Here is a 26,622-nt window from a genome sequence, read left to right as displayed (position 1 = left end):
ACAATGACGTCTCACACTTTCAAATTCCAAATGCTCCCTACAGAGGTTCTAGAGAAGCAGTGGTCACATCATCATCATCAAAACTGCAATCTTCTGTGTTTTTATTTTAAGTCAGGTTGTGCATCATTTTGAATCGCCTCATGTAAAGATGCCCCTTGCACCATTTTTTTGTTGGGACTTTTGAAGAAAAGGGAAATTTGAAGTTGTGAAAAAGGTAAGTCCAAACTTCCTCATTGCAACACTGACAATATTTATTTAGAGCCACCTGAATAAATAGGAGGGTGTATATATATAAAAAAAAAGCTTATTTTAAAATGATAATCTGGTTTAGGTGTTGCATTACCCTCTTCAGTTATGATGTGCCTTCAGGTCCCCATGTTTGGCGGGTATGAGTAAATGGTGATGGTGAGTAACATAAGTACCGAGTTCAATATACAACCCTGGTATTCACCTGCTATTATTATGAGTCAATTCAGGGAACGGTACAAGAGTTTCAAAACAACAAACTCGGTCAAGTTTCAAAAACACAATCCCACACTTTCAAAATGCAGCGCTCTACAGTGCCAGCCTATTCAAATCGTGGCCCGTGGGCCACATGCAGCCCAGAAACAACCTCTTAGTGGGCCAGCCTGTGGTCTCACCAGAAAAAAACACATTTCACTGTCCCTCAAAGATTCCTACACAAATTCCGACAGTAGCACTGGCCATGAATGCAACACTCTGTGTATCCTGATAGGTTTGATAGCATTGATTGTTGTTTTGTATCCTGGTTCATATATGACATATATTTGTCTTATTTCAAAGTGAAACCAATGCTGTTGACTGTGCGGCCAAAATATTTGCATAAAAAAAAATATTTTGCAGACTGCAAATCATGTTTATGTTTTGAAATCATGTTTTGACGTGTGGCGCCACCTACCGCCGTCTACCAATCATTGCAGTCAGTAGAGTCTCAGCTGCCGAGCAACCACGGGTTGCCAGTTACGTCAAAAAACGAAACCTAAAAGACCTTGGTATTTTGAATTTGAATGTAGTAACCGTTTTTGGCCACATTCTTACATATGGCACCTTTAAATGTACAGGATATACAGAGGCTATAATAATGTGCAACATAGAGTGTCTTCTATCCTTTTTTCAGCACAACCTAAGCAATCAGATTGGATTTATGACATTTGGAAATACGCCACAGTTGAAAGTTCATTTGGCTCGTTTTTATGAACAAAAGGCAAAGAAAAAACGGTCTATTTTGTGTCTTCTGCACAAGTATTGCTACTTTCTATCACCACTAAAAATGCAATATAAAATGACTCAACAACAAAAAAAAATGTAAAGCCTGAATTTGTAACCTATAACACACACCCCTAGGATGTCCATATAAGGAGTTGTGTATTATACCCATGACCATTTACCATTCTGTTGAGAAAAGAGAAAGAGAAACTATTGTTATAGCTACTCCTGTGCACAGTTTTGTTTTTATGCACTTTGAGTTGTGCAATGGAAAACATTATTCCTAGTACCCCAGACTCTGTTCAGGTAAAGTTATTCCTTATGCATATTAACATGCATTTGTGCTGGTTTAAAAAATTGTCCTCACCAGCTGTTTACTGGCTGCAGAAAAGCTGAATTTCTCGGTTTGAAAACGCGTCTCAGCTGAGTTTGTAATTGAACGGCCTTGCTCTAGTGTCTCATGGTTAGAGCCTGTCTGGTAGAGGGCCATGTCTATCAATAACTCTTATCTTTTAAAGATCTGCAGACAGAAACTGAGCCACAAGAGACACTATTATTCAGACACTTTGACAGGTAAACAGATCTTGATGCGCAAGCTTGGTAGATTGTTCCTTTAACATCTGCTAAACAACAGTTATTTATGTTATACAGGGACTCCCTGAATATCCACAGGCCTCTCCTCTCGTGAGCAGCCACCTCTTATTTTCTTGCTAATTATGCACTGGTTTCGAGTGTGATTCCAGACAACAGGTCTGCCAAAACAAAAGAAGAAAAAGAAAGAAAGAAAGAACCCAAAGGAGCTGCACTTTGAACCGGTCTCGTTGTCTCACCAATGTCGTGCTGCCAGTTATAGTACAACAGTGTCTGTCTCACATTTCCTGCGGTCGATCTCGTACACGTCGTGCAAAATGTAACCGTGTACATGTTTTTGGACAGAAAAAAAACAATCTGCTCACAAGTTACACATAATATGGTTTCTCGATTCTTTATGTTGGTGCTTTAAGTAGCGTTTGCATGAGGAGCTAACAGGTTCTGTGGTTTGACCTCACTCGCAGCACCTTCCCCCTGAGGCTGTGTGTAATTTACATTTTAACTGTGAGATTAGATGTAGCTTCAGCAGGCAACACAGGTTCTGAACAGTGGTAGTGATATTCTGCAAGTTAGAAAATGAAAGTAAAAACAGCAATTTTTGGTATTTTAAGAGACATTATTTCATGTTGACCCATAGAAATTATATAAAAATCCCAGCTCATAAAAAAATATTCCTAATTCCATTAGGTTTCTTTTGGAAGCGAGAGCATCAAACACTATGTGATTCCTGTTTGGGACAGGAATACAGTTTTCTTCTCGAAGAAACACACACACACACACACACACACACACAGAGGCTAATTTATTCAACTGATTGTGCAGGTTTCCTCCCCACCACTGCTTGACCCTTTGACGAAGCTCGGAAACTTAAACTTAAAACAATGGGACTAGGAAGCGGTCCTTAAGTCGTTCCGCATGGTCACATCTCCGTACGCATTAAAACGTGCTAAAAATAACCCTTTACAAAGGGATGGCAAAGAGTTGTACTCAACAAACAGGAAGAACATATTGTCAACACTTAGACATTTCAGTGATTGGCTAATCCTTAGTGACTAATAAGCATTTTATCTAGAGGCTACTTTTTTTTAGTTATTACTACATCATTAAAGGTGCAATATGTAATAAATCTAAAGCGACTGGCCATAAAATCCTCCTAATTTAAACAGGAATAATGTTCATATAACAAACTGAACTCACCAACAACAACAGTACAGCCAAAATATTTGCATTAAAAAAATATTTTGCAGACTGCAAATCATGTTTATATTTTGAAATCATGTTTTGGCATGTGGCGCCACCTACCGGCGTCTACCAATCATTGCAGTCAGTAGAGTCTCTGCTGCCGAGCAACCACAGGTTGCCAGTTGCGTCAGAAAATGAAACCTAAAAGACCTCAGTATTTTCAATTTGAATGTAGTAACCTTTTTTGGCCACATTCTTACATATGGCACCTTTAATTATTGATAGACACAATAATAATAATTTAAAAAAAAAAACCTGTGCTGCTACCCTGAAGTGGGGTCAGAGTTCAGGAGGTGACAGCCAGGGTTTGTTTGCCAACATTGATAAATGTGAGTAAGTGACTGAGGAACAGTCAAACAAACTTGACATCTCACTGTCCCACAAAATGTCACCAAACACATCTAAAGCAGATAATATTCAACAAGATTGGGACAGAAATCTACAGCCTGCACTCTACAATATCAACTGTAGACTTTTAATTATCCAGCCATTAAAAAAAAAAAAAAAAAAATAGTAAAAGGAAAATACTTTTTGGAGCTAAGATTCTCAAATAGTGTCAACACGAAGCAGGTTTTAACACTTTTTTTTTTTTTTAGGCCTGTCAAAAGTTTGCCGACATGAGTTCCACAGCAGCAGCTTTGTCGCTGAAAATGTGAAATGAAATGAGTCACAGCTTCCTGCAAAGTGTCTACATGTGACACGAATAAGAAATGATAGTGAAAACCATGAAGATCACAGAGAATTACTCTGCGGGTTGTTGTTTTTTTTTTTAATTAAATGTCTTTGAAAAAGTAGCAGATGCTCGGTGTTTCCAAGATGTCTTGAAAAGTTCCTAACCTCCTCGGAGACTTCGAGTCAACCCGTCACCCGCCACCCTATCAGATGTGGCTCTTCCGGTTGTCTTATCTGGCTCGCCTGAAACTCCGGAGGTCCCCTTGTATCCCAGAGGTCCTCTCACCAGACCAGACCACCATGATGGCGTACACCAGCTTACGTTTAAAATCTTGTGTTGTCGTCTACATTCACGTGGCAAAAAAAGTCCACATGACTGTGAATGGAATATTTTTGTTAAGGACAGAGAAAGGAACTTTCCAGTGCTTTTCTTTGTGCGTTAAATCATCTGATACTGAAAGATAAAAAAGGTCAATTTCATATTGGGTGTTGATACTAAGAAGATCATTAGTTTGTCAGGACCTTCAAATGTCGTCCATCTCTTATACCAGCAGATCAGGAATGCCGGTTTCTGTTTACGTTAAACTGCATTTCCATAATAAAGAGCAAAGTCCCGTGTTCTAATTCACAGCGGAACATAACCCTGCCTTGTTTTCTTGCAAGGAGTGACCAGATAAGATTGGTGAGCTCACTCAGCAGAACGAGTGGAAGTGACCATACAGGTAGTCAGGGCTCTTGTGTGATGCTAATCAAGAAATTTAACATCTTAAAGTCTCCGCAGAGACACGTTTGGCAGCTTGTCGCGATTACACAAGTCGCATAAGCCCTCGGTAAAACGGCACATTTACATCATCAAACTTTTTGTTGTTTACACAAGTTCATCATATGCAGATTATGCTCAGCTAAAGTCAAAATGTGTTTAGTTAGTGATGCATTTCAATGAAAAAAGACGGTAATCATGAAAACTTCTGGTATCCACACATGCACAACTCCCTGCTCGAAGCATGCAAGCACGTACAGAAGGAGGGCGAACTCCTGTCTGAGAACTCTGCACTTCTGAAATGAGTGATTGAGAATGCATATGTGGACCACAACACTGACACGGACCTTTGGTTTAGTTTAAATGGAGCTGTGGGAATGTACCTGCATGCAAAAACAGAGCAAGTGTGACTTGTTTCTAAAGGTGAATGTTGCATATGATAGATGATAGAATGAAGGAAGGATCCAGGAAAACCTCAAAGGAAGTCCTTGTCCTTAACACACAACCTTTTCATGAAAGAACATCTTGTATAAACTAAGGTAAACTGTGCTGGCATGTAAATTTTGGCAGGAGGAGGCGTGTTTCTTTCTCCGCTGAAGGACACCAAATGAAATGTTCGACACTGTTTCTTCATCGCTCTTTTACATATTTGACTCAAGGAACAGGTTAATACTTGCACTTCCTCTGGAGGAAGTGTCAGGAGTCGGCACACACAATCCTGGATTATGAACCAACGCAAGTAATCTGCCTGTTGCCGTATTGTTCCGCGCGTAAAAAGGAAACCACCACCAGCAGCAGTAGCAGCATTATGTTTTTGCGGCGGGTTTTGCTCTTCACTTTGCATTCAAAGGGTTTTCACTTCACTCAGGGGAGGGGGGGAGAAAAGCTACGGGGAAATAATTATGTGCAGAGTGCAGCACCGTCTAAAAAAGAAACTGCGTGGGTTTACACCTAACTTGAACTTGGTCGAGCATAAATCAGAACACAAACATCCACACACGAGCTGAGGGAGAGAGAAAAAAAAAAACCCTTAGGGCAAGTAACATGCCAGTGATCATGATGCAATGTTTTATTGCCTTGCATGCCACACATTCTTACATAGCCTGCAACTGTTAGACCACAGGTGCACTGTGGTCTTGTTGCAGCGATGATTGTGGAAATGTTAAAAAAGACTTTACCGTTTAATGTAATGCAAATAAGTTCCGGTGTGCACTTAGGAATATTCCGTTGTCTCAACGCTAATCCATTTTTACGTTCCTTTGTTTGAGCTTTGCTCCTCGCGACATCAACAAGGACAACAGGACGTATATCACTTGGGCAAACATTGGAGCAGTTGACATTTTGGTATTGATATTTTTTTTGTCATTGTTATCATAAGTTAAAGGTACAATATGTAGTATTTATGGGTTTATATAACCCAAAATCCACTTTTTTTATACATATTATGTGCTCCTGCATTGTCTAGTCGCTGTGTAATAGTTTTTGTTTCATTTTCGTAGTGTTTCAAAAAGTCATGTTAAATAACATGACCGCGGACCGCGGTTGCATAGCCACTGTTAGCAGCGAGACGCCATGTTTCTACCGGTACCTTAAAGGGTTATTCCTTTATTTATTTATTTAGTTATTACTGTGTTCATTTATTTATTTATTTATTTATTCCTGTATTTATTTATTTATTTATTTTTCAATCTATTTATTTATTTATTTATTAATATGTCAGGTCGGGTCCTCCATAGAAACACCTGTATTTAAAAAAAGAAAGACAAGCAGAGTGGGTGGGGGTTCCCACTTGCTCTATTTTTTTTTTGTTGGGCGGATCTTCTCCTCTCCTCCCCCCCCCCCCGGGTTCACAGTTGAGTTGAGTACTAGAGCAGCCAGTCGTCCTCGCGGCTGCGCACGTGGAGACAGTAGTGGGTCGAGCCGCTGCAGCTGCTGTCGTCTTCGTTTTCGCTTTTTTTTTTTGTTGTTGTTGTTGTTGTTGAGGTGGGGGGGTTTCTTACTACGGCGTGCGCTCGCTCGCGCTCATCTTTCGCCTCCGCCACCCCACGGTTATGTCTCGAGCGCCGATGCTGTCTGCTGCGGCACGTCTCACGCGCTTTTCCCGAGCCACCGCGCGGGTGAAGGACTGAAACACTTTGTAGAGGGCTTCAAAAAAAAAAAAAAAAAAAAGACCTGCTGAGGATGAGACCCGCGTAACTTTTCGGCTGCCGTTGTCTATCATCCCCCCCTCTCCCTCCCTCCTTCTCCCGCGTTCTCCCGAGTTGAGTCATTGTACATAAAGTATGGTAGATAAAGGGCCCTTGTTGACCTCTGCCGTTATTTTCTACCTGTCCATTGGGGCGGCTATTTTTCAAGTCCTGGAGGAGCCCAACTGGAAGTCGGCCGCACAGCAATATAGAGACCAGAAGGATAAGATACTTGAGGACTACCCGTGTCTGACGAAAGATGATTTGGACAGAATCCTAGAGGTATGGACATGCTCTCAAACTCTGTGTAAAAAAAAAAAAAAAAGAACAACAACACGTTTGCAAGTGAAGTTTGTGTGCACTGACTAACATGAGAGGGAGTGACACATGATGAGCCACAGCTGCTGCTGCTGCTGCTGCTGCTATGTGTGTGTGTGTGTGTGTGTCTGCTCAACACACACTTGGAGAAACTCTGTGGAATGACATGTTTGTCATCTCTGTGGGTCAACACACCCACTCTCAGTCCCAGTCTGCACCCAACTCCCTATCTATCTTCTGGCAGACACTTTATGAATGCGGATCCTCATTCTTTTATTGCCTATAGATGATTCTTCTGCAAACAGTGTCTGGAGCAAGTGATAGTGATAACCAGATGTGTGAAGGGGTCAGTCTGCACAGCTGCGGGACACGGTGTTCCACTTTAAGGTCGACCGATCACTTGGACCAATATATTTTTTTTCAGTATTGGGCCGATTATTGTCTTGGCGACTGCCGAGTGCACCCAAACGTTATTTTTCCATTCATAAATTTTGTGTGCGAGACGGATGGCTCCATAGACGGACAAAGTTTATTTATCCCCAAACAAGAAAGTTGTTGACGTCAACTGAAAAGACAGACCATGAAATCCATGTGTTTTTGCGTGGTGTTTAGGTTATGTAAGCATGTGCAGCAGTTGTTACTTTATACACATTATGGAAGGAAACTTGAGATCATTTATCGGCAATCACCTGCCTTAATTCCTAATAGACGAAACTTGGCATCGTCCATAGAAAAAAATCATCATAGTCAGCCAAATTCTTATAACCAGCCGTAAATGTGGTGTCATTGACCTCCAGGGCTTTAAACGCATCGTGACGAATCATGATTTACAGGTGCTCTGTGTCCACTTCCTTGAAATGTGCACATTCAATGATTACTTGTAAGACAACACTTGCAGTGGTTTGTGGGGCATACCATTACGGCGGAAACACCTCCACCTCCTGACAGTGGTCCCTTTTGTATAAAGACAAGGAAGTTATGCCTTTTCTTTCCTTCTTCTTCATCATTTTTATTTGGGGGGGGGGGGTTTAACCGACTTGTGCCCAGAAACATGTCTCAACCTGTTCCCCTCTTTGGGGCCACACTACTATTGGGGAGTTTTTTTTTGTTTTTTTATTATCCCCCTCTCTCTACCCCCTCCATCTGCTTCCTTCTTTCTCTTCTCAAAGGACTGAAAGGGATACGCTCCTGAACCTTCCCCCCACCGACGCCACAGTTCTGTAACAGCCAAAAAAACCTGCAGTGGCCAAATCTGCTTCAGAGACCTAATCATTGAGAGATTTTGGAATATTACCTCTGACGGTTGCTGCTGTGTGCAACAACAGCTGACTGGCTTGTTGTAATCTTTGGTTGAACTCTTAAAGAGGCCACTCAGCAGAGGCCAAATGAGTTCCTGTTTGACAATCTAAAGGCTACTTTTTTTCCACCTGTATATGCATATGAAGTCTTAAGCCTTTCCCTCAGTCGCAGTCCGGTTAAGATTCTTGACGCCATCACAGTAGATTTTTAGGTTTTCCAGTGTTTTTCCTCTGCTGGAGTTTGCCAAGGCACCTGCTGCAATTGCTCCAGAGTCAGTATATTAAAGCGGAGCCATGTGCGGTATATTGCCGTCGAGGTTAGGTTTTACCAGCCTCATTTGTGTCGGCGGCAGAGATTCTATTGGGTTTCCACTGTGGAAACTATGCCGAGGGTTGTTAACAATTAAAAGATATACGCGGGCTTAACAAGAGAAGGCGACAGTGCTGTTAAAGTTAGTCTCTGTTTTATTAACAAGGAGTTTACTATTAACTATTGGACCCTTGAAGTGGTCACACTTTAAAGATTGTATTTTATAGCCCATCAATGTTGGCTCTTGAGAAGTGGCCATAAAAACTCAGTGGGGGGGTAAACTGTGTGTGTGTGTGAGAGAGAGAGAGTGTCATAAAAGTAATGTTTGATTCAGCTGTATGATAGATTTAGAGACTGCTGTTTGGTAACAAGAACCGGTACCTGTTCATTGTTCGTCAGTACAGAAGTAATCTAGACCAGCCATTCTCAAATGGACGAGTGCCGGGGTCTGCTTTCAAATCCTCCGAGGTCCACACCCAGACCTTGAATCACAACTCCGATCAACACGCATGACTCGGAACAATAATTCATTAATATTATTGTTTTCATGTGAATAAGGAATAGAAAGAAATCAGTGGTTTAGCTTCACAACAAAGTGCTCCCTCTCAAATTATCCATCAACGCTTCCAAAAACGTTTCAGCTTGTATCCGATGTGGAAAAAAGGTAGTTTCCAATCCAATAATTTGAATTTAAGGCCTTAAAATGTCTTCTCCTAAATTCTCCTAAAATTTCATAAAAGGTCTTAAATACAATTTTGAAAGGTCTTAAAATTATTCAAAACATGCATAAACTTCGGTCTCGTTTTGAAATGTTTCTTTTTTTGAGGATGCGATAAAATAACTACAACACGGAACTTAAGTAGGCCACCTGTGCTGCCCGGTAAGAATTTATCGAGCACCGCTAGCTAGTGTGCTGTGCACGCGCCGCGGTGTGTTACAGCTTAGCATAGCAGCGGAGAAAACTTCATGAAAGCCCACAGCTAAGCCGCATTGCAAGTTCAACAATTTGTGGTTCCAATTTTCCTTCATGTCTTTTGTACTTTTTTGCCAGTACGGATTTGAAATGGGTCTCAAATTGTATTCATTATGGTCTTAAAACGTTTTAAAAAGTCTTAAATTTGACTAGAACTAACCGTCTAATGTGACGATCGCCCAATCTATTCTTATTTTTATAGTGTCGTCAAAAAACGGCATCAACGCTAACGCGCGACGTGTTTCCGTGACGACAGACTGACCGTGAAAAACACGCGCATGACGTCATGTTTACGTGCCGCGACACCGGAGTCCAGGCCCCGTTTACCAGTTAGCTCCGTTAGCTGCATTAGCTCCTTTTAGCGGCATTAGCGAGCCTACAGTCGAACTGGAGCGCTCTGTTTATTAAAAGAAAATAGCAGCGCTACAAATAACCTAATAGCACTATCATTTTTTACTAGATAAGCAATTGTTTTTTCTGACGATAACCAAAAGCATACTGGTTGAAATAGAGCAGTAGATCAAATTCTGCAAAGGGAACACTCTAAATCCTGTCAAAGCCTTGAATTAGGCCAAAATATTGGGGTCAAACCTCAGACCTTCCCTAATTGGCCTCTTCCTCGGTGCAGCTTTTCGTTGCACTTGTTGCCTCTTTTTTTTTTTGTTCACTGAAGAACACTGTGTTTTGGTGGTTTCCACTTACGCGCATGATTCCTTTCGTCGCACGTGACCTGAAGACCACGTTTGTGTAGTCAAATGAGACGCTGTTTGTCGACCCGCTGCCGTCACATGCTCAAGGGCGAACCGTGGCCCCTGGTCGCGAATGAGAGCGTAGTTGGATGAAGTAGCGCACTGTTTCTCTGGGTAAAGTGAATTTAGTCATGTGACAAGTGTACGACGCAGGGCCCCGCTATCTTAAAGTCTTTACTTCTTCTTTTTGAAAAGTGTGACAGGAGAGGAAAATTGAATTTTTTGTTAGGTAGCAGTGGGTGTTTTTGACATCATGCGATTTAGGTTTGGACTATTAATTAGCTCGACACAAAAAAAAACTTTATTTACTTCAGGCCCAGATGACTGCATGCACTGTGCAGTGACACTGCACTGTTGAAGAGCTTTGACCTAGTTTAGCAAGGAATGCGACAATACCGAATTATTATTGTTATTATTATGAGAATCAAGGAAATTAACATGTGGCATTAATGAAGCAAGCCTTGCGATTTCACGCAGCGTGATTTAAAGCCTCACACAAATCTGTTAATGATATTACATCTGTCAACCAGATGGAAGATAAAAATTGTTTCGCTTTCTCTGGGTTTTACAGGTCGTTCCCTTTAATGTCTTGGAAAAACGCGTTAAATTATTGTCTTAATTAACATCTTTTTTTTCTTAATTTGTGAAGACGTGCTTTTGGGTTAAATCACACAAAGTTGACCAAATTTTCCATGTCTTGCGTTATCTCCCCCCTAAAGTTCAAACATACTGTGTGCTGGAATTTGTGAGTAGTGTACACAAACCTCCCTATCAGAAATCAATGTCTAATGATGTGGAAAGGTTTTGAGTGACTTCATTATAGGCAAGTCAGTCAATGGTTTGCACGAGCAACTGTTTGCTGGAAGTGGAAAAGTACCAGGACCTGGATGGTTGTATATTGGGACCCCCTGATAATTGTTAGCAGTTCGTCACTGTGGTTTTTTTTTTTTTACTGGTTATCACAATGTGACAGTGGCTGACTGAACTGCTGATCCAAGCAGTTTAGCAACACTTTCACTTCCGCAGAAGCACGACCTGTTATGGTTTGGCTTCTTTTGTGTTTTATGGCAGTTGGCGTATTGCACGGTTGCAGGGATTTTTCTAGAAATGGGCAACACCGATGGCAAGAAATCGGAGGTGAAAAGAGGTCAAACTAAGGATCCCGAAGGAGGAAATGATTGTCTATTCTTGTATTACCTTTTAAAGATTAACCTTCCTTGATAGAAGTGTGCATCATTGAATGTCTGCAGATCATGTAGCTTGCAACATTTACCTGTTATACAACGGGTGTCAAAACATTATAGACATTTTGATAAGAGGGCACACGATGACAAGTAAGGAAAACCCTAATACAAGTGTTTTAAAGTGGCCAAGATCATCTGTATTTCAGCTGTTTGTATGGGGAAAAAAACACTATATAAAACTTGTGTTATACATATTTTGGGGGAATGAGTCATAGTTTTTGGTGCAGATGTGGTTAAGTGGGCCGTTCCAGGCGTCGGCAGCCAAGCGAGTGCCGTTCTAATTGATTTTATTTTTCCGGAATATGCGACGGACCCAAAAATAGGAAAATTCCAAGTGTCTTCAGAGGTCTTGTGTTTCCTACTCTGTCAGTGTCTCTCTCTCTGCAGCCAAATTCTGGGGACCGTCCAGAGATATTTGGGTTTTGGACTCTCTGGAGTTTGCTGTTCACATGCGATGAACTCGGCAGGACGGTGGCTGGGTGAGATGCCTTCACGACAGCAGGACACTTGCCCGTTCACTAGCCGTGGACCTCCTGCTGCATTCTCCCATGTGCCCACTTTGAGAGCTCACTACTAGGGATCTTGCAGGAGAATCCATGTAGAATCTCCAGTGCGACTTTTGCAAGACATTAGTGTTCACGTTGTGCAGCCTCTACAGAGAATTCTCTGACTTCAGTGCATGTCTGAAAACAGCTGTCCATCCTGTCTTCTGTTTACTGCAACTTGGAACTGACGGCATATTTGGGAATGTTGCGTTTTTTTTAAAGCACTGGTAACATTTCATCAATCAGTGTGGACTTGCACCACTGATATACGTTTTGAGTTATCCTGGTAAAATGTTTTTTTGAAGCATTTTCTTTATTAAACAGTCTCATTTATAGTTTTTTCGCCACAACTAAATTTGACATCAACAAGAAAAACGGTTTGTGAAGCATGAAAAATATGGTCACTGTCTCGTGGTCTATAGTCACTGGCTCTTGACACTTGATTTCATCTGGTCCATATTTTATGAATTACCCAGCAAATGTTTAGTCATCGAATGATGCGGTTTATCGTGCAGTTGTCCTGAGGTTAGATTTGTGAAGCCACCAGAATAACAATTCTCCCCCGATCTGGTTAAGGCCCACTTTGACACACTTTTAGGTTGTATCACATTATATTTGCTTCTCTATAATCTACCTTTTGACCATTTAGTCTTAAAGGTCACCTTCCTTCTCGTTCCTATATTGGAGAGCGCAGTCCATTGTCATTGTGTTCCTTTGAGTCAGCATTGTGCATGTTTCAGTCTTCAGCACTTTTTATCAGACCAAACATGTGCAAGCTGCCCTCATAATACTAGAGTAAGGTGCAGGGCGAACCTCAAACTGTTTAAGTAATAATTTTCAGACGGTGTGGGAGGGGTGGGGGTGGGGGGGGTTGCGTTCAGATTTCACGTTGGCTGCAATGGAGGAATTAATGAATCACTAAGTATGTTTCCATCCAGCTGTTATGTGTGCACTTTCAATATGGACATAAAAAAAGAGGCCTGAATGGAAATAGTCTGGAATAGAAATATTGCCAAGTAAAAGTTGTGCATTCATGAACGAATAGAAAAGTTCATAAATCTAAAGTGAAAAACGGATTAAGTAAATGTCTGTCACTCAGACACTGCACGATTTTCTTCTTCTTTCACGGTACAAAAAAAAACCCATTTACAGAATTAGAGAAAGCACTTGGAGAGCACAAAAAGATCACCAAAAACTGAATACTTTCTTCCTCAGGCTGTAAACCTACTTCCCCAGAAAAAGTTAATCCATATCATTCTTAGAGTTTTTCTCCCCTGGTAGTTTTTCCTTACCCTGGTCAAGGGTCTAAGGACAGGGGTTGTTAATAAAAAAACAACAAAAATAACACATTTACAGACGTAGAGAAAGCACTCGGAGAGTGCAAACAGATCACCAAAATCGAATCCTTTCTTCCTTTTCCTGTAAGCCCACTTCCCTAGAAAAAGTTAATCCATATCATTATAAGGGTTTTTTCCCTGGTAGTTTTACCTTACTCTATAGTCGAGGGTCTAAAGACAGAGGATGTTACCAACCATGTGGAGCCCCATGAGGCTAACTGTGTTTTGAAATTGTGGGCTATATAAGTAAAATTTGATGTGATCTGCCCTTAACTTTTGGAATTATGCTAAAGTAAAAAAAGAAAAAAAGAATTAGAACCCATAGGAGACAGCATATCACAGGCATGAACAGGCAAACTAAATCTGTTTTTTCATGTTGCTGTGGGGAATACTGTATGTGAGTGAGGTGGAGAGGAATCCGCTGCAGAAAAGGAGTCATGAGATCAGATTGAATGTCCACTAACAAAAATCACATGATTGAATGTCAGGCCTCTGTGCTCCGTGAGTCTGCGGACGGAAACATCAGGCACATGTGCACCGATGAGGAGGCTGCAACTTCAATTGAATTACAGCTTGGCTCAATGTCTTTCGTCAATTTTGAAGTTTAGATACGCTACATGTTAATTCTCCTGCAGTGGAAACTGGCGACACCTACTGCTTATAATGGGAGAATGTAGAAATGGACACTTTCTGCACTGGAGACATGTCATTTCTGTTAATGTCAGCCCCTTAGACACTGTCGACTTCATCAGGTCAGTAGGGACAAACAGGACTTTAAGCCTGAGCACGTCCACTGTTGGGGTATTCAAAGAATTCCCTGAATAGTATTTATTTTGTCTTGAAATGTCCCATGAGTTAAGTTCATCCCATACAGCAGCCATTACAGATGCAGCGAAACTGTCATGAGGGACCGTCAAATCAAATCCAGAAGCACAGGCAGCGCAGTTATCCACTCGACTGAGGTTTTTCCCTCTTTAATTTCCAGTCATGGTCTGAACACAAACTTGGTCACTACTGTCATCCTCAAGCCCCAGAGGAAGAATGATGTTGTTTCAGCAGACAAAAGAATGGCCTCCCCTCGTGCTGGTAATTACACTGCAGAACTGTCACAGACCTGTTATTATTAAACAACCAAGCATCTTCTAGTACTTTAGGGCTTATGTGGATTTTGCCAACCCTTGCACTTTTCCCCTCCTCCCAGCACATTTGGAGAAAGAATAACTTTGGTGTGGGGGGAAATGCTTCGTCCCGGCACACATGGCCAAGTGTTTGCGAATACCCAAGAGGGGCACTCGAGTTTCTGTTGTGGCTGCTCAAGCACACATTGGGTTAGGAATTATTTTTTTGTCCCCCGTTTGGATTTCAAGTAAAAATCGAATGCGAGAGTGAGCCGATGTAGGCTATGACATGCCCCCAAGGTGGTTGGAGACGAATAAACACAACATGATACTGTTAATTAATGTTTGGATCTCGGGGAAAAAGCAAAACAAACTTAAGAGAGGGAAGCCACTGAACGACCCCCTGGTGCTTCTTAATCCACATATCGCTGTTTAGGGATGCAGCACTTGCCTTCCTGTTTCCCTACAAAAGTAAGCAGTTCTTGGAAATGCTGAGCCCTCAGGTTAATGGCGACTCACCAGGGTGCCGCAAGTGTTGTCTCAGCTCATCAGTGCTACTTGAGATATGATCGAAATATATCGTAGGAAGGATGTGGTCGGAAGAAATGGCACTTGCACACAACCAACTTCCTGTTTTCCTTGCATAGCCAGATTAGCCAGATTAGCCAGATTAGCCCTCTTTTATAACTGCCAATTAAAAGTGTTCTTTTTGTTCATTTATTTCTGAATTTAAAATGTCCTCATCTCACCTTTTCGCTCTTTATTTTTTTCTTTTTCTCAAGGCGGTGTCTGATGCTGCAGGCCAAGGGGTCACTATAACTGGCAGCAAGACCTTCAACAACTGGAACTGGCCAAATGCTGTCATTTTTGCTGCCACCGTTATCACCACCATCGGTAAGGATGTTTCACCAGTGACATATCTGATCTGTCACATGTTTTTTTTTTGAGTGTTTAAATGACAATAAAATGTATCTCTTAATGGCTTAAACATGCATACAGAGGGCCCGACTAAAGAAGTAGGTTTTAATGCATTAAATTGTTTGTTTTGCTACTAAATTACTGCAAAAACTGTCCTTTTAAACCACCTGTCTATTTATTTTCAAAGGATATGGAAACATCGCCCCCAAAACACCAGCAGGACGTGTATTTTGCATCTTCTATGGGCTCTTCGGTGTGCCTTTGTGTCTTACCTGGATCAGTGAGCTGGGGAAGTTCTTCGGTGGCAGAGCCAAGCACCTGGGCCAGTATCTAACAAAGAAAGGATTTTCACTGGTAAGTCAATACGGACTTCAATATCTTGTAAATGTGTTTGGGGTATTTAAAAAAAATAATGCTCCTTGAAACAATGGTTCTTTGTTTTCCTTTTCCAGAGAAAGGCTCAGTTCACCTGCACCGCCATATTTCTCCTCTGGGGTGTGCTGGTCCATCTAGTACTTCCACCTTTTGTATTTATGTCCCAGGAGGGTTGGTCATACGTCGAAGGCTTGTACTTCTCATTTGTCACCTTGACCACAATTGGATTTGGGGATTTGGTAGCAGGTAATTATTTTTATTTATTTTTTTCACATTTAAAAGCTTTACACCCTTGATGGCCTTGAACATTTGCCATGTTGTGCTGAATCACATGAGCAATCACATTAAGTTGTAAAAGGGAATGTAATTATCGTTAATCTCTTTTGATTGACCCAGTCACATGATAACAAGAGGAAACCTTTATCCCTCACTTGACTTTCGTAAGAACTTTATCTGTCGGTTTTGACCAGATTTGTTCTGTCCTGCAGGTGTGGAGCCAAATAAAGAATACCCAACTCTGTACCGTTACTTTGTGGAAGTGTGGATCTACCTGGGCTTGGCCTGGCTTTCTTTGTTCTTCAACTGGAAAGTGCGGATGGTTATTGAGGCTCACAAGGCGCTGAAGAAACGCCGCAAGCTGCGCAAGCTATCGCTGGATGAGCTCCGACAGTACAAAGAGTCGCACAAGGCCTCCCCCCGTTTGCCACCCACTCCTAATGACGTCAACATCTTCAGCTTTCTGTCCAAGAAGCAGGAAGGCTACAACGACTTGATAAAGCAGATCGGCAGCAAGAAAGAGGACAGGATCGCGAGCAACGCCGCGGCCAAGTCCAAAGATTACAATCGGTCCAAGAGTTGCAACGACGCCGCAACGCTGAACACGCACACCATCCTCAGTCTGGACCGCTCGCCACGCCAAAAGAGACGCTACAGTTTCAGTGACCGTGTCACTGTCGCTTTTTCAAAGTCCAAGAACTACCTCCTGGGCTCGGACAACGGTTTGCTGCTAACGGAAGATCATGTAGAGGGTGACCTAGAACTAGACCAGGACCAGATGTATGAGAACCAACTTGATAAGGACGTGGACCTTGAGAAACAGGGGATGGGAGAGTGCGGAGCAGGCGGTCGAAGGACGTGGGAATCTAAAGAGTACCATCCCTTAACATTCCAAAATGCTAACATTACTTTTATCGATGAGGAAAACTTCCTCAGCAATAACTTGGAGGAGGAGGAGGAAGATGACGACGACGACTCCAAAGCGAAACTCTCCATTACTACGTGCGACGAAAACATTGAAACGAGTTCCAAGGAGGAGCAGGGCTCCGAATCTGAAGGGTCCGTGTTCACAAGCGACGGTTCCGAACACTCCTACGAGAAACTTGTAGAGGAGTACGCAAAGGAAGACAATACAGAGTCTTGAGTTATAATTCGTTAACTACAAGTCGACACAACCTACCAGTCACCTGCTGTTGACTTTGGTTGTCGGTGGAATTCTAATGTGAACCATTTGAATGGAGATCAGATGACCCCCCCGTTGCACTTTTTCGAGGTCGGATCATGAGACGACAACAAGATCATTTCCTCATTTAAAAGATGAACTTCCTGTAAACTCTTGAACAAATGATGTCTAACATCCAGATGAAAATGGACTTTAAAGCAAGACGTATAAATAACCCCATGAGTATTCAACAGTTGCTCTCTTTCTGTCAGTGATACAGTTTGAGGAATGATATGCTACATATTTTATTGCTATGTCCGAACCAAGAACTGATTATCATGAGTGTGTTTTTAGCTCATGGGCTGATAAGGAATTATGTGGAAATGACGTAGTTTCTTCCGTATTTATTCACCATATTGGTGTTTTAATAGTATTTATTGAAATGAAGGACAAAGTAGTTTTTTTTTATTTAAATAAATAAAGGGTAAATATGTCTTCCCAATGCACAATTCCACCAAATGAGGACAATTTTAAGTCCACTCCATTTCAGACTGTCTTTAAAACCTGAGCCAAACATTTGTCCTTGAAGAAAATGTAATTAAAGTAAGGGTTATGGGCCTCTGGTATTTCATTTGTTTATATTGTGAATATTGTGTCTTTTTGTTTGTTCTTTTCTCTTTTTTTTTACTGTATGCAACATGTTTATGACTGCACTAGAGGTCATCACTGAACAGACGGCATAGAAGTCCAGAGTTTCAATTTTCTGCCAGTGAGACGGTTTCTATCTTTTTTCTTTTGTACTCCTGTTCCGAGCTTTTCAAATATCTGTAAAGTCAGCTTTGCAAGTATACATATACAGAATACACTATTAACCTCTGTCGATGCATATTTCACCGACCGCGTGTCAATTCCGTGCCTTCTGCCATGGCAACACTTAACGGGGGGGAGTGAAACGTTCGCAGCAAAAAGAGTCTCACTTTCCGTCTCTTTTTAAATTTTCATTGTATTTGCCATGTAAATGTTGGCTGGAGGCCCATCGGTAGCCACAGCTCAGCTCAGGACGTGGCCTTGCTACTTGTTTGCCTTTGTGGGGCTCGCACTGGCATTGAATGACTGAAGTGTGGCGTGTGACAAGCAGCCAAGGTTAACTTGTAACGGATCGATGCTCTGTTTGACGCACGCTTCTGTCATCAGAGACTCAGTCGGCAGCATCGGGGCTCTCCAATTTTTTGTATAGCGTTTCCCAGCGTATGATGTCCGATGTCTTTCGTAAGAGTTCCGTAAGCTGCCCCTGCTAACTTACTGCCATTTGCACATGTTAAACTTGCACACAAAACCTTAAAGAAACAGTGTTACTCTGAGTGGCAAAAAAAAAAAAAAAACACATTTCAAACAAGTCCTCTCATTCATGCCAGGTTCTGTAATGTTGGAAACTATACTTCCATTAAAGCCACGGGCCACACTACCTGACTCCTAAAGCCTTATGGATGACTGCTCGCGAATGAAAATGTCCTAAATCCACTGCAAAGCAGAGAGGATACTTAGTATGATGAAACATCTGTGGAATGTGCTTTGTAGTAAATCACTGAAAAGGTGTAATCTTTCACACTGGGTGTTTTTCTTTCCCTTCTTCTATTTCTGCATAGTTCACCATAGGGACCATTTTTGTAAGAATTCAAACCCTCCCCTCTCATTTTCACTGTTTTTTTCCTGGACATCTTAGTGTTGCATTGTGATGCAGCTGTGGTACTATTGTCCAAACTGAAGCGTGTCTCCAGATCACTATCTAAGAGCAGGTTAGGCTGGTTTAACCCATTGTCTGTTTGTGTAGTGTAAATTTGTGTCAATGTTGCTCCATTGTGTAAAAACTCCATTATGGTTGTGTTGTAGTTTCTTCTTTTTTTTATGATTAAATTATTCCTTTTTGTCAACGTTTGTATTGTAAGTGACAAAACTGTATATTTCATGAAAAATAAACATTTAATAAAACTTGAGTTTTTGTGATCATTGCATTGATGTTGGTTTCTTAAAATGATATCCTTAGTAAACGGAGCATGATGTTAGCATTCAGCTCAGCGGAAGGTACACTTGAGATATGTTATGAGAAAGTATGATTGAGTATTTTTGGAGTTTGACCCATTGGGACTAAAGGTCAAGAGATTGGCCTTTGCATCTCTGCATCTGTTTTGGCCATTTTTCTGGGAGACTTGTCAGTTTGTGTTGTATGTTTAAAGGGGTATAAAAAAATTTATAAATATGACATATGACAGACATTAGTATAATAGTAATAATATAAATACTTGTCACAATATAAATATAAAATGTATACCCTATTTCTGCAAGTTAACAGAGTTCCTTGGTGTCCTAATGAACATGTCTGTGACATGATTTGGTCAACATACCATAAGGATGAAGCACCACAGCAGTTCAATCACCCTGCCAAAACAGCCCTGTTCAGAACGCTCTGCTCAGTAGTATCTCTTTAGGTCCACCTTAAAAGTAAAACGAAACTTACGGGACAGGAAATGACATCAGCCACAGAGGCTACTGGGAGCTAACAGCAGTTAGCATTTGGAAAAGTGATCATTTGCAGGCTCTAGTAGGCAAAATGCCGTCATATATAACATGCATCCGCTGGACAGATAAATCCCCTGAGGCTGGAAGTTTGTGTAGAACTCTGTGCTACACTGTGGAGCCAAGAATAGAACTTTTCTTCTGATTTTTGGATACTGTGGCCCTCGCCAGCACTCTCGCGAGACAACAATTCCAGGAATTTAGCGCATTGTGACGTCCCAGTGACCACAGAAGTCAACATCGCGCATTTCGTCTCCTGTACTTAGACTGAGGAGGACCACAAAAAACATGAGTGAGTAATTTTTTTTATCACACTTTGCCGACTGATAGGACCTCCAGAGTCCCAAATATAAGGATTTAAATGATGATTCAAAAGTTGATTTTGCATAATATGTCCCCTTTAAGTTCTCACCTTCATATGACCAGCTCACATTCCGTAGTTACTTGCTTCAGAATGCCAAATACATAGTAACTCTTAACTCTTAAATAAATAGTATGCTCATTTACGCTCAAGTGCAAAATAAAAATGACATGCAACAGCAAGTCAGCTTGCGAAAACAAATGTAGGCACAGTTCTAGTAATAAGTATGTCCTTTTGGAACTTAGTGCACAGTCACTTGTATTATTATCTACGATTATGCATGTGTAGGGGGGGGGGTCACACGGCAGAATAGTGTACTCCACCCTGTGTCAGCTGGGATTGGCACCAGCAACCTGCGAGCCTCGTGTGGAGGATAAAGTGGGAGACGACGAATGAATGAATGCACGTGTAGCATATCAAAAATTCTTGAATAACAATATAACATAAGTGATAACGTATAGGCGACACAAACCCTGCAAATTAGCTTTGTCAGCGATTGACTGAACTTGAGTCAGGATGTCGAGACTTAACTGATCGGCCAAAAGATTAACCTGTGCACGCCAGTCAGCTGATGGTGGCACAGGCTAAAAATAAACTGGGAATTATACATGTCAGCTTTTTATATGATTGAGCAAACAACCCATTGATAACTTTATTATTTTCTCCCTAACACCTACGCGGCGATGCTGCCTCTCAGTCTGGTGGCATGTTCAACACAACTTTGAAAAAAAATTCGAAATATGCCTAATTATCCTTTCGACCATTAATGTTTCACTGGAATGGGTGGCGCTATGGGACTTTGCCCTTATAAATGTTCATTGTTGAGCTTTTCGAAAAAAACTGATGATGGTTACTGAACCAGACTAAAAACAGAACTCGCTGTGGAAATGTGCTGAGTCTGGTGGAAACAGAATGTCTCCTGTTTCTGCGGGATTCCATGCGCGACATAAATCAAACCTCATTTATGTCTTCAAGTCGCTCACTCCGACGTTTGATCCTTCATGTAAATTTTACTACGAACATTGAGCCCAGTGTTGTTTAAAGGCGCAGTGTGTCACTTTTTTTGGGGGGGGGGGGGCAGAAAGTGAATTTACTACTCATAAGTATGTTTGTATAGGTGTATAAGTGCTTTAAAATACAAACCATTACATTTTTATAGCCTTACAATAAGCCTTTTATACGTAGTCTGGGTAAGGGCTTTGCTTTATGGGGGCCGTCATTTTGCAGACTTGCACCTCCACATTCCTACAGCAGCTTGAAAAAAAACAGATCATACAGCAGAAGCTTAGCAAATGAAGAGGAATGGCATCCTTTCTGGTGTGCAAGGGCCACCATAGTCCTCTGCAGTGCATAGGAAAGGGAGGAGTGAGTGCTCCATCTGCAGCCATGTCTTTAATTCTTACACACTAGACCTTTAATTAAATGAAATTTATCTTCTTCCGAATCATACGTGGGTATTTTTGGACGATATCATAATTCATGTTAGCACTCAGTGACATCCAACCCCCAAAAATAAACAGAACCGGAATTACATTATTTTTTAACCCTTTAAAGGTGCCATATGTAGGAATGTGGCCAAAAACTGTTACTACACTCAAATTCAAAATACCGAGGACTTTTAGGTTTCGTTTTCTCCGCCATTGTAGCTCAGACGTAACTGGCAACCCGTGGCTGCTCGTCAGCTGAGACTCTACTGACTGCAATGATTGGTAGACGGCGGTAGGTGGCGCCACATGCCAAAACATGATTTGCAGTCTGCAAATATTTTGTCTGTACTGTTGTTGTTGCTGAGTTCAGTTTGTTATATGAACATTATTCCTGAGTCTCTGTGACATATTAGGAGGATTTAATGGCCAGTTGCTTTAGATTTATTACATAATGCACCTTTAAGGTACTACTCAACCATTTGGTCGACCACACTTTAAGTCACTATATCTCATTGAAAAATGCATCAAGCTGAACTCGCTAACACTTATTGTGACTTGTTCTGAATGTTGTACTTAAATGAATTATGCAAACCAGGTTTATAATGAACAGACATCTCAACCGTTTGGTAGAGGCCTGTATCTGAAATACTGTCTAATTTAAAAAAAAAAAAACATATATATATTGATTTTCGTTATTGTTATCATAAGTTGAGTAAATAATTAATAAAAATGTTCCTTTGCTTTTTTCTTGGTGTGTACCTTAAAGGGTTAAAAGTAATTTAGAAATCTAATTTAAAAAACAGACGTTTAAAACATACATGTTATACTCTAACACAGACTAAACACAGACAAGAACACTATTTTTAGACTTGAGAAGTTAAAGAGGAAGTTTTGAGGGTTTATTCTCTTCTTTAGGATGCTATTGTTGTAGTTGTATTCATTATGGCTTCAAAATTAACTTCGCCTTCGGGCACATTATATTCCTCCGAAAGTTTTAATTACCCATAAAATGTGTCTTTACCAACTGTAAAACCGCGTGAGTACAGTCCAGTAGAGTGAGAGAGAGAGAGAGAGAGAGAGAGAGAGAGAGAGAGAGAGAGAGAGAGAGAGAGAGAGAGAGAGAGAGAGAGAGAGAGAGGAAAACACTCTGCAGCTCAACGCCACTGAACTTTGTGCCCACCACGCAAGACGCCTTTTATTTATTGTGTTCTTCCAGCATTGATTAGTTCTAGGTGAGGTGCCAAACATCACAGTGAACAGTGGACAAGGTAGCATTAAGGACATGTTACCTCATGATTGTCCTTTTTGTCTTTTTAAAAAGAAGTAAAGACTTCGTCTCCCTCTATGACGAGTGTCGGTCAGCTGACCTTGAATGCCCTCATTCTCAGTTTTTCACTTGTAAAAGAGGATCTCAGAGTCTGCCTTCGCCTTCGCTTTAACTGCGCTTGTACTTCACACACATTCTACCTACTTGCAAACCCCGCAGTAGTTTGCGGGGATTTTACAAGATGACGACAAGAGGTCGGGAGACCTTTGCTCCTCTGAGATAAAAAAAAAAATGCCTCCTCGACGTTTGTTGACTTCTACCTTACTGATAAGATCTGGAGACTTGAGATCGAAAACTACACACTCACGCTGATGATTTAACTAGAAAATTCTGCTGCAACGTTCAGATAGCAGATTTTATTTGTCGCGAAAGACTCAACCCAGTTATGGTTATTTGACCTTTGGATCTATATTAGTGTCTTTAAGTCATTCATAAAGTTATGTAAGACTTTCAAATGCACATGTGCTGATTTCAGATGATGTCTATGATATAATTCATAAACTCTAATCAGATTTCTTGCTTGATTTTTTTTTTATTATTATTATTTTGCAAGGGGATTTTTTTATATACACTACAAGTACTGTATATGCGCTATAAAAATGTTTTATTGAGGATTGTATCAAGAAGGATTCTTGTGCTTGCTGTGACATAAAGCAATAAAAGGTTTCTGCGAAATGTACATTGCACAAGAAGTAAAAGTAAAAGTCTGGTCGGCTCGCACTGGTTCTTTTCATTTCCGAGAAATCACAAGACACACTTCTGAGGAAGTTAACCTCTCGACCTCGATTTAGCTTCATGCTTTTGGGTGACCATTAACTCCGCACTATCTATGGAAACTGTATATTTAAAGGTGCCATATGTAATAAGCATGTGGCCAAAAACGGTGACCACATTCAAATTCAAAATACCGAGGTCTTTTAGGTTTTTGATGTAACTGGCAACCCGTGGTTGCTCGGCAGCTGAGACTCTATTGACTGCAATGATTGGTAGACGGCAGGAGGTGGCGCCACATGCCAAAACATGATTTGCAGTCTGCAACAAAAAAAAATTTTATGCAAATATTTTGGCTGTACTGTTGTTGTTGGTGAGTTCAGTTTGTTATATCAACATTATTCCGGAGTCTCTGTGACACATTAGGAGGATTTTATGGCCAGTTGCTTTTAGGTTTCGTTTTTTTGGCGTAACTGGCAACCCGTTACGTCAAATTACATAATGCACCTTTAATAAATGATATGTTTGTGTAAGACAATATACATGTTTATGCTTCTTAATGTCTTACACTCTCTCGTCTCTTTCTTAGGTAAAACTAGGGCAGGTATATAATAACATTACACTCCTGGTGACCTCTCTGGACTGTGTGGTCTTGTGTGAGTACATAATTCATGTGAAGGGGGAGATTATGTAAGAAGTCCTGACACTGACACCCTTCCATACTGGCCTCCCTATTTCACACCGCGCTACTTCGTCCCAAGTTTGTGTCGCAGAGGTCGAGTGTACTTGTGATGAAATTACAGCGAGGCTGGCAAACACACTCCTCGTTTATTGTGTGTCATACATGCCGATAAAATTCATATAACAATGCTTTCACACATTTATTTATTTATTTATTTATTTATTTAAATGCCAACCTCATGTGTCTCAAGGATATACTGTAAAGCGACACATCACTCGTGCTGTTTCCTTTACTGGCCATCGTGGTGACTAACACAGCGGTGCATTAATATATCACTGCCATCTCTCTTTGTGTATCAACAACAAGTCCATCCTGGGACAGAATGATGCCAGCCCCTTGTCAACAAAGGAAGAAGGGGAACCAGATGGAGAGTTGTTTCTGTGGCCTGTGAAACAGCTAAACGCAGTTCAATAAGCAATGGCCCAGGATGGGGAAATGTGACTGAGACAGACCCAAGGACCTCTCTGACACCCAATTGTTTCCTGAGTTTCTGTGTCCGGCCTTCCGGCCCGGAAACGTTTGGGCAGCCCCCAAAGGTGAGTTTGTATTTTTCTATTTATGAGTGCACGCACTGCACTGTGTGTGTGTGTTTTGAATGTGAGAGCATAGTGGGATTGTTGGCCAACATGCGGGAAGTGCGCTGGCAAGACGCCCATTGCTTTTTAAATAGTGTTTAGGAAAGGATGGGGAAAAGACACTGAACTGTGTTGAACAATGCCATTGATAGCTGGTCGTGATGACCACGTGATTTCATGTTTGTTCACAGAGGAATAAACGTAGTAACCCTGATTCCAGCTGACAGGGGGCCCCATAGAGACAAACTACTCTCACACTCATACCAACGGTCAATTTAGGGCAGGGGTCTCAAACCGAAATGACCTGGGGGCCAATGCGCATCTATTGTGGTCAAGAGGGGGCCGGCCTAGAGAAAAAAGTTTACTTAATAATACTATTTATGATGCAAAATTAATGTATTAATATCAAAAACAGACATTTATTTTAAATTACATAAATAATAGTGTGGACAACTGTAATTAAAATTCGTACCAGGAGCCATTTCGGCCACTGCTCTTCGTGGCTCAGGCCCTAACAAGTGTATTTATAGATGTAATTGAATGTTGTATATGAAACATTTAATAATAGGATAATTATGACCAAATGTCTTATTATTACTGTTATAAAAACATTGCTAGCAAACATATATTCTATCACCTCGCTGGCAGCTCTGCCTCACACACTGTGTTTAAAAGACGGCGAGGTCGTGGTCATTATAACATGATATTAAGTGGGGGGCCACATGTAATTGATTGGGGGACTGCATGTGGCCCCGGGCCGCCACTTTGAGACCCCTGATTTAGGATGTCCAGTTTTCCTAATACCCAAATCTGCAAATGAAAGTGGACATTTTTCTCCAAAGATGGACTCCAGTTAAGTTGTATTTTGAATATGCAAACATATATTGTGACAATACTGAAACTGAACAAGGAATTTTTGTGTTCACGATGAAACTCAAATAAATAAATAAATAAAAGTACAGACCAATATTGAATACAAGCTCAAGCTCAAGCTCAAACACACACAAAAAATGACTCCAGGCCAGTAAATAGTCAAACTTCATTGAGAAGTCAACCCAGTATGTAAAGTATTTATGTAATACTCTTCACAAGTCTTCAAGCATGAGACACAGTGGCCTAGATAGCACATATGTGTGAAAACAAGTCATTTCATAACCTATATTGCAACCGTCCTGTAACCGTATATTAATCCCACAATGAGGAATAATGTAAATGAACAACATAAAATCAGAAACAATGTCAAACGAATACGATGATCACATTTGTCTTATACATTTACACAAAGCACCAATGGATGTAATCTGCATGGATTAATGTGTTTGGAGTGGGATTTATATAGATTAGACTGAACAACAATGGTAAAAACATAACACAGTGTTCTGGTACATTTGTAGGAACTGTGAACTGAGGGTGAGCAGATGTAAAGGAAAAAACATTGGGAAGTCAAGAAAAGACATAAGAACAAGCGGTGCGTCTGAAATAATTATCCTCTACCGCCATCTAGTGACAAAAACATATCAATGCAACCTAACACCAGCGTTCCTGTAACACATTATAAATAAATAAATAAAATAACGTGTATAAAGAACATACACGTGTGGCAT

The 26,622-nt window shown here is 41.0% G+C and overlaps 1 protein-coding gene across 1 annotated transcript; it reads left to right on the top strand.

Moving 5' to 3' along the window:
* Positions 1-6,774: 6,774 nt before the first annotated feature.
* Positions 6,775-17,283, top strand: LOC310942741 (potassium channel subfamily K member 5-like; the record flags this gene model as incomplete). Its single annotated transcript, XM_083908170.1, has 5 exons — positions 6,775-6,960; positions 15,353-15,464; positions 15,676-15,842; positions 15,941-16,109; positions 16,352-17,283. 5 exons carry the CDS (start codon positions 6,775-6,777, stop codon positions 17,281-17,283), a joined length of 1,566 nt encoding a protein of 521 aa, XP_083764296.1.
* Between the last annotated feature and the right edge of the window lie 9,339 nt (positions 17,284-26,622).

The sequence above is a fragment of the Microchirus variegatus genome, assembly GCF_963457635.1.
Source record: "Microchirus variegatus genome assembly, chromosome: 21".
In the NCBI taxonomy this organism is placed as follows: Eukaryota; Metazoa; Chordata; class Actinopteri; order Pleuronectiformes; family Soleidae; genus Microchirus; species Microchirus variegatus.
Note: the sequence above shows the minus strand (reverse complement) of the source record. Positions and strands in the feature narration are given on the sequence as shown.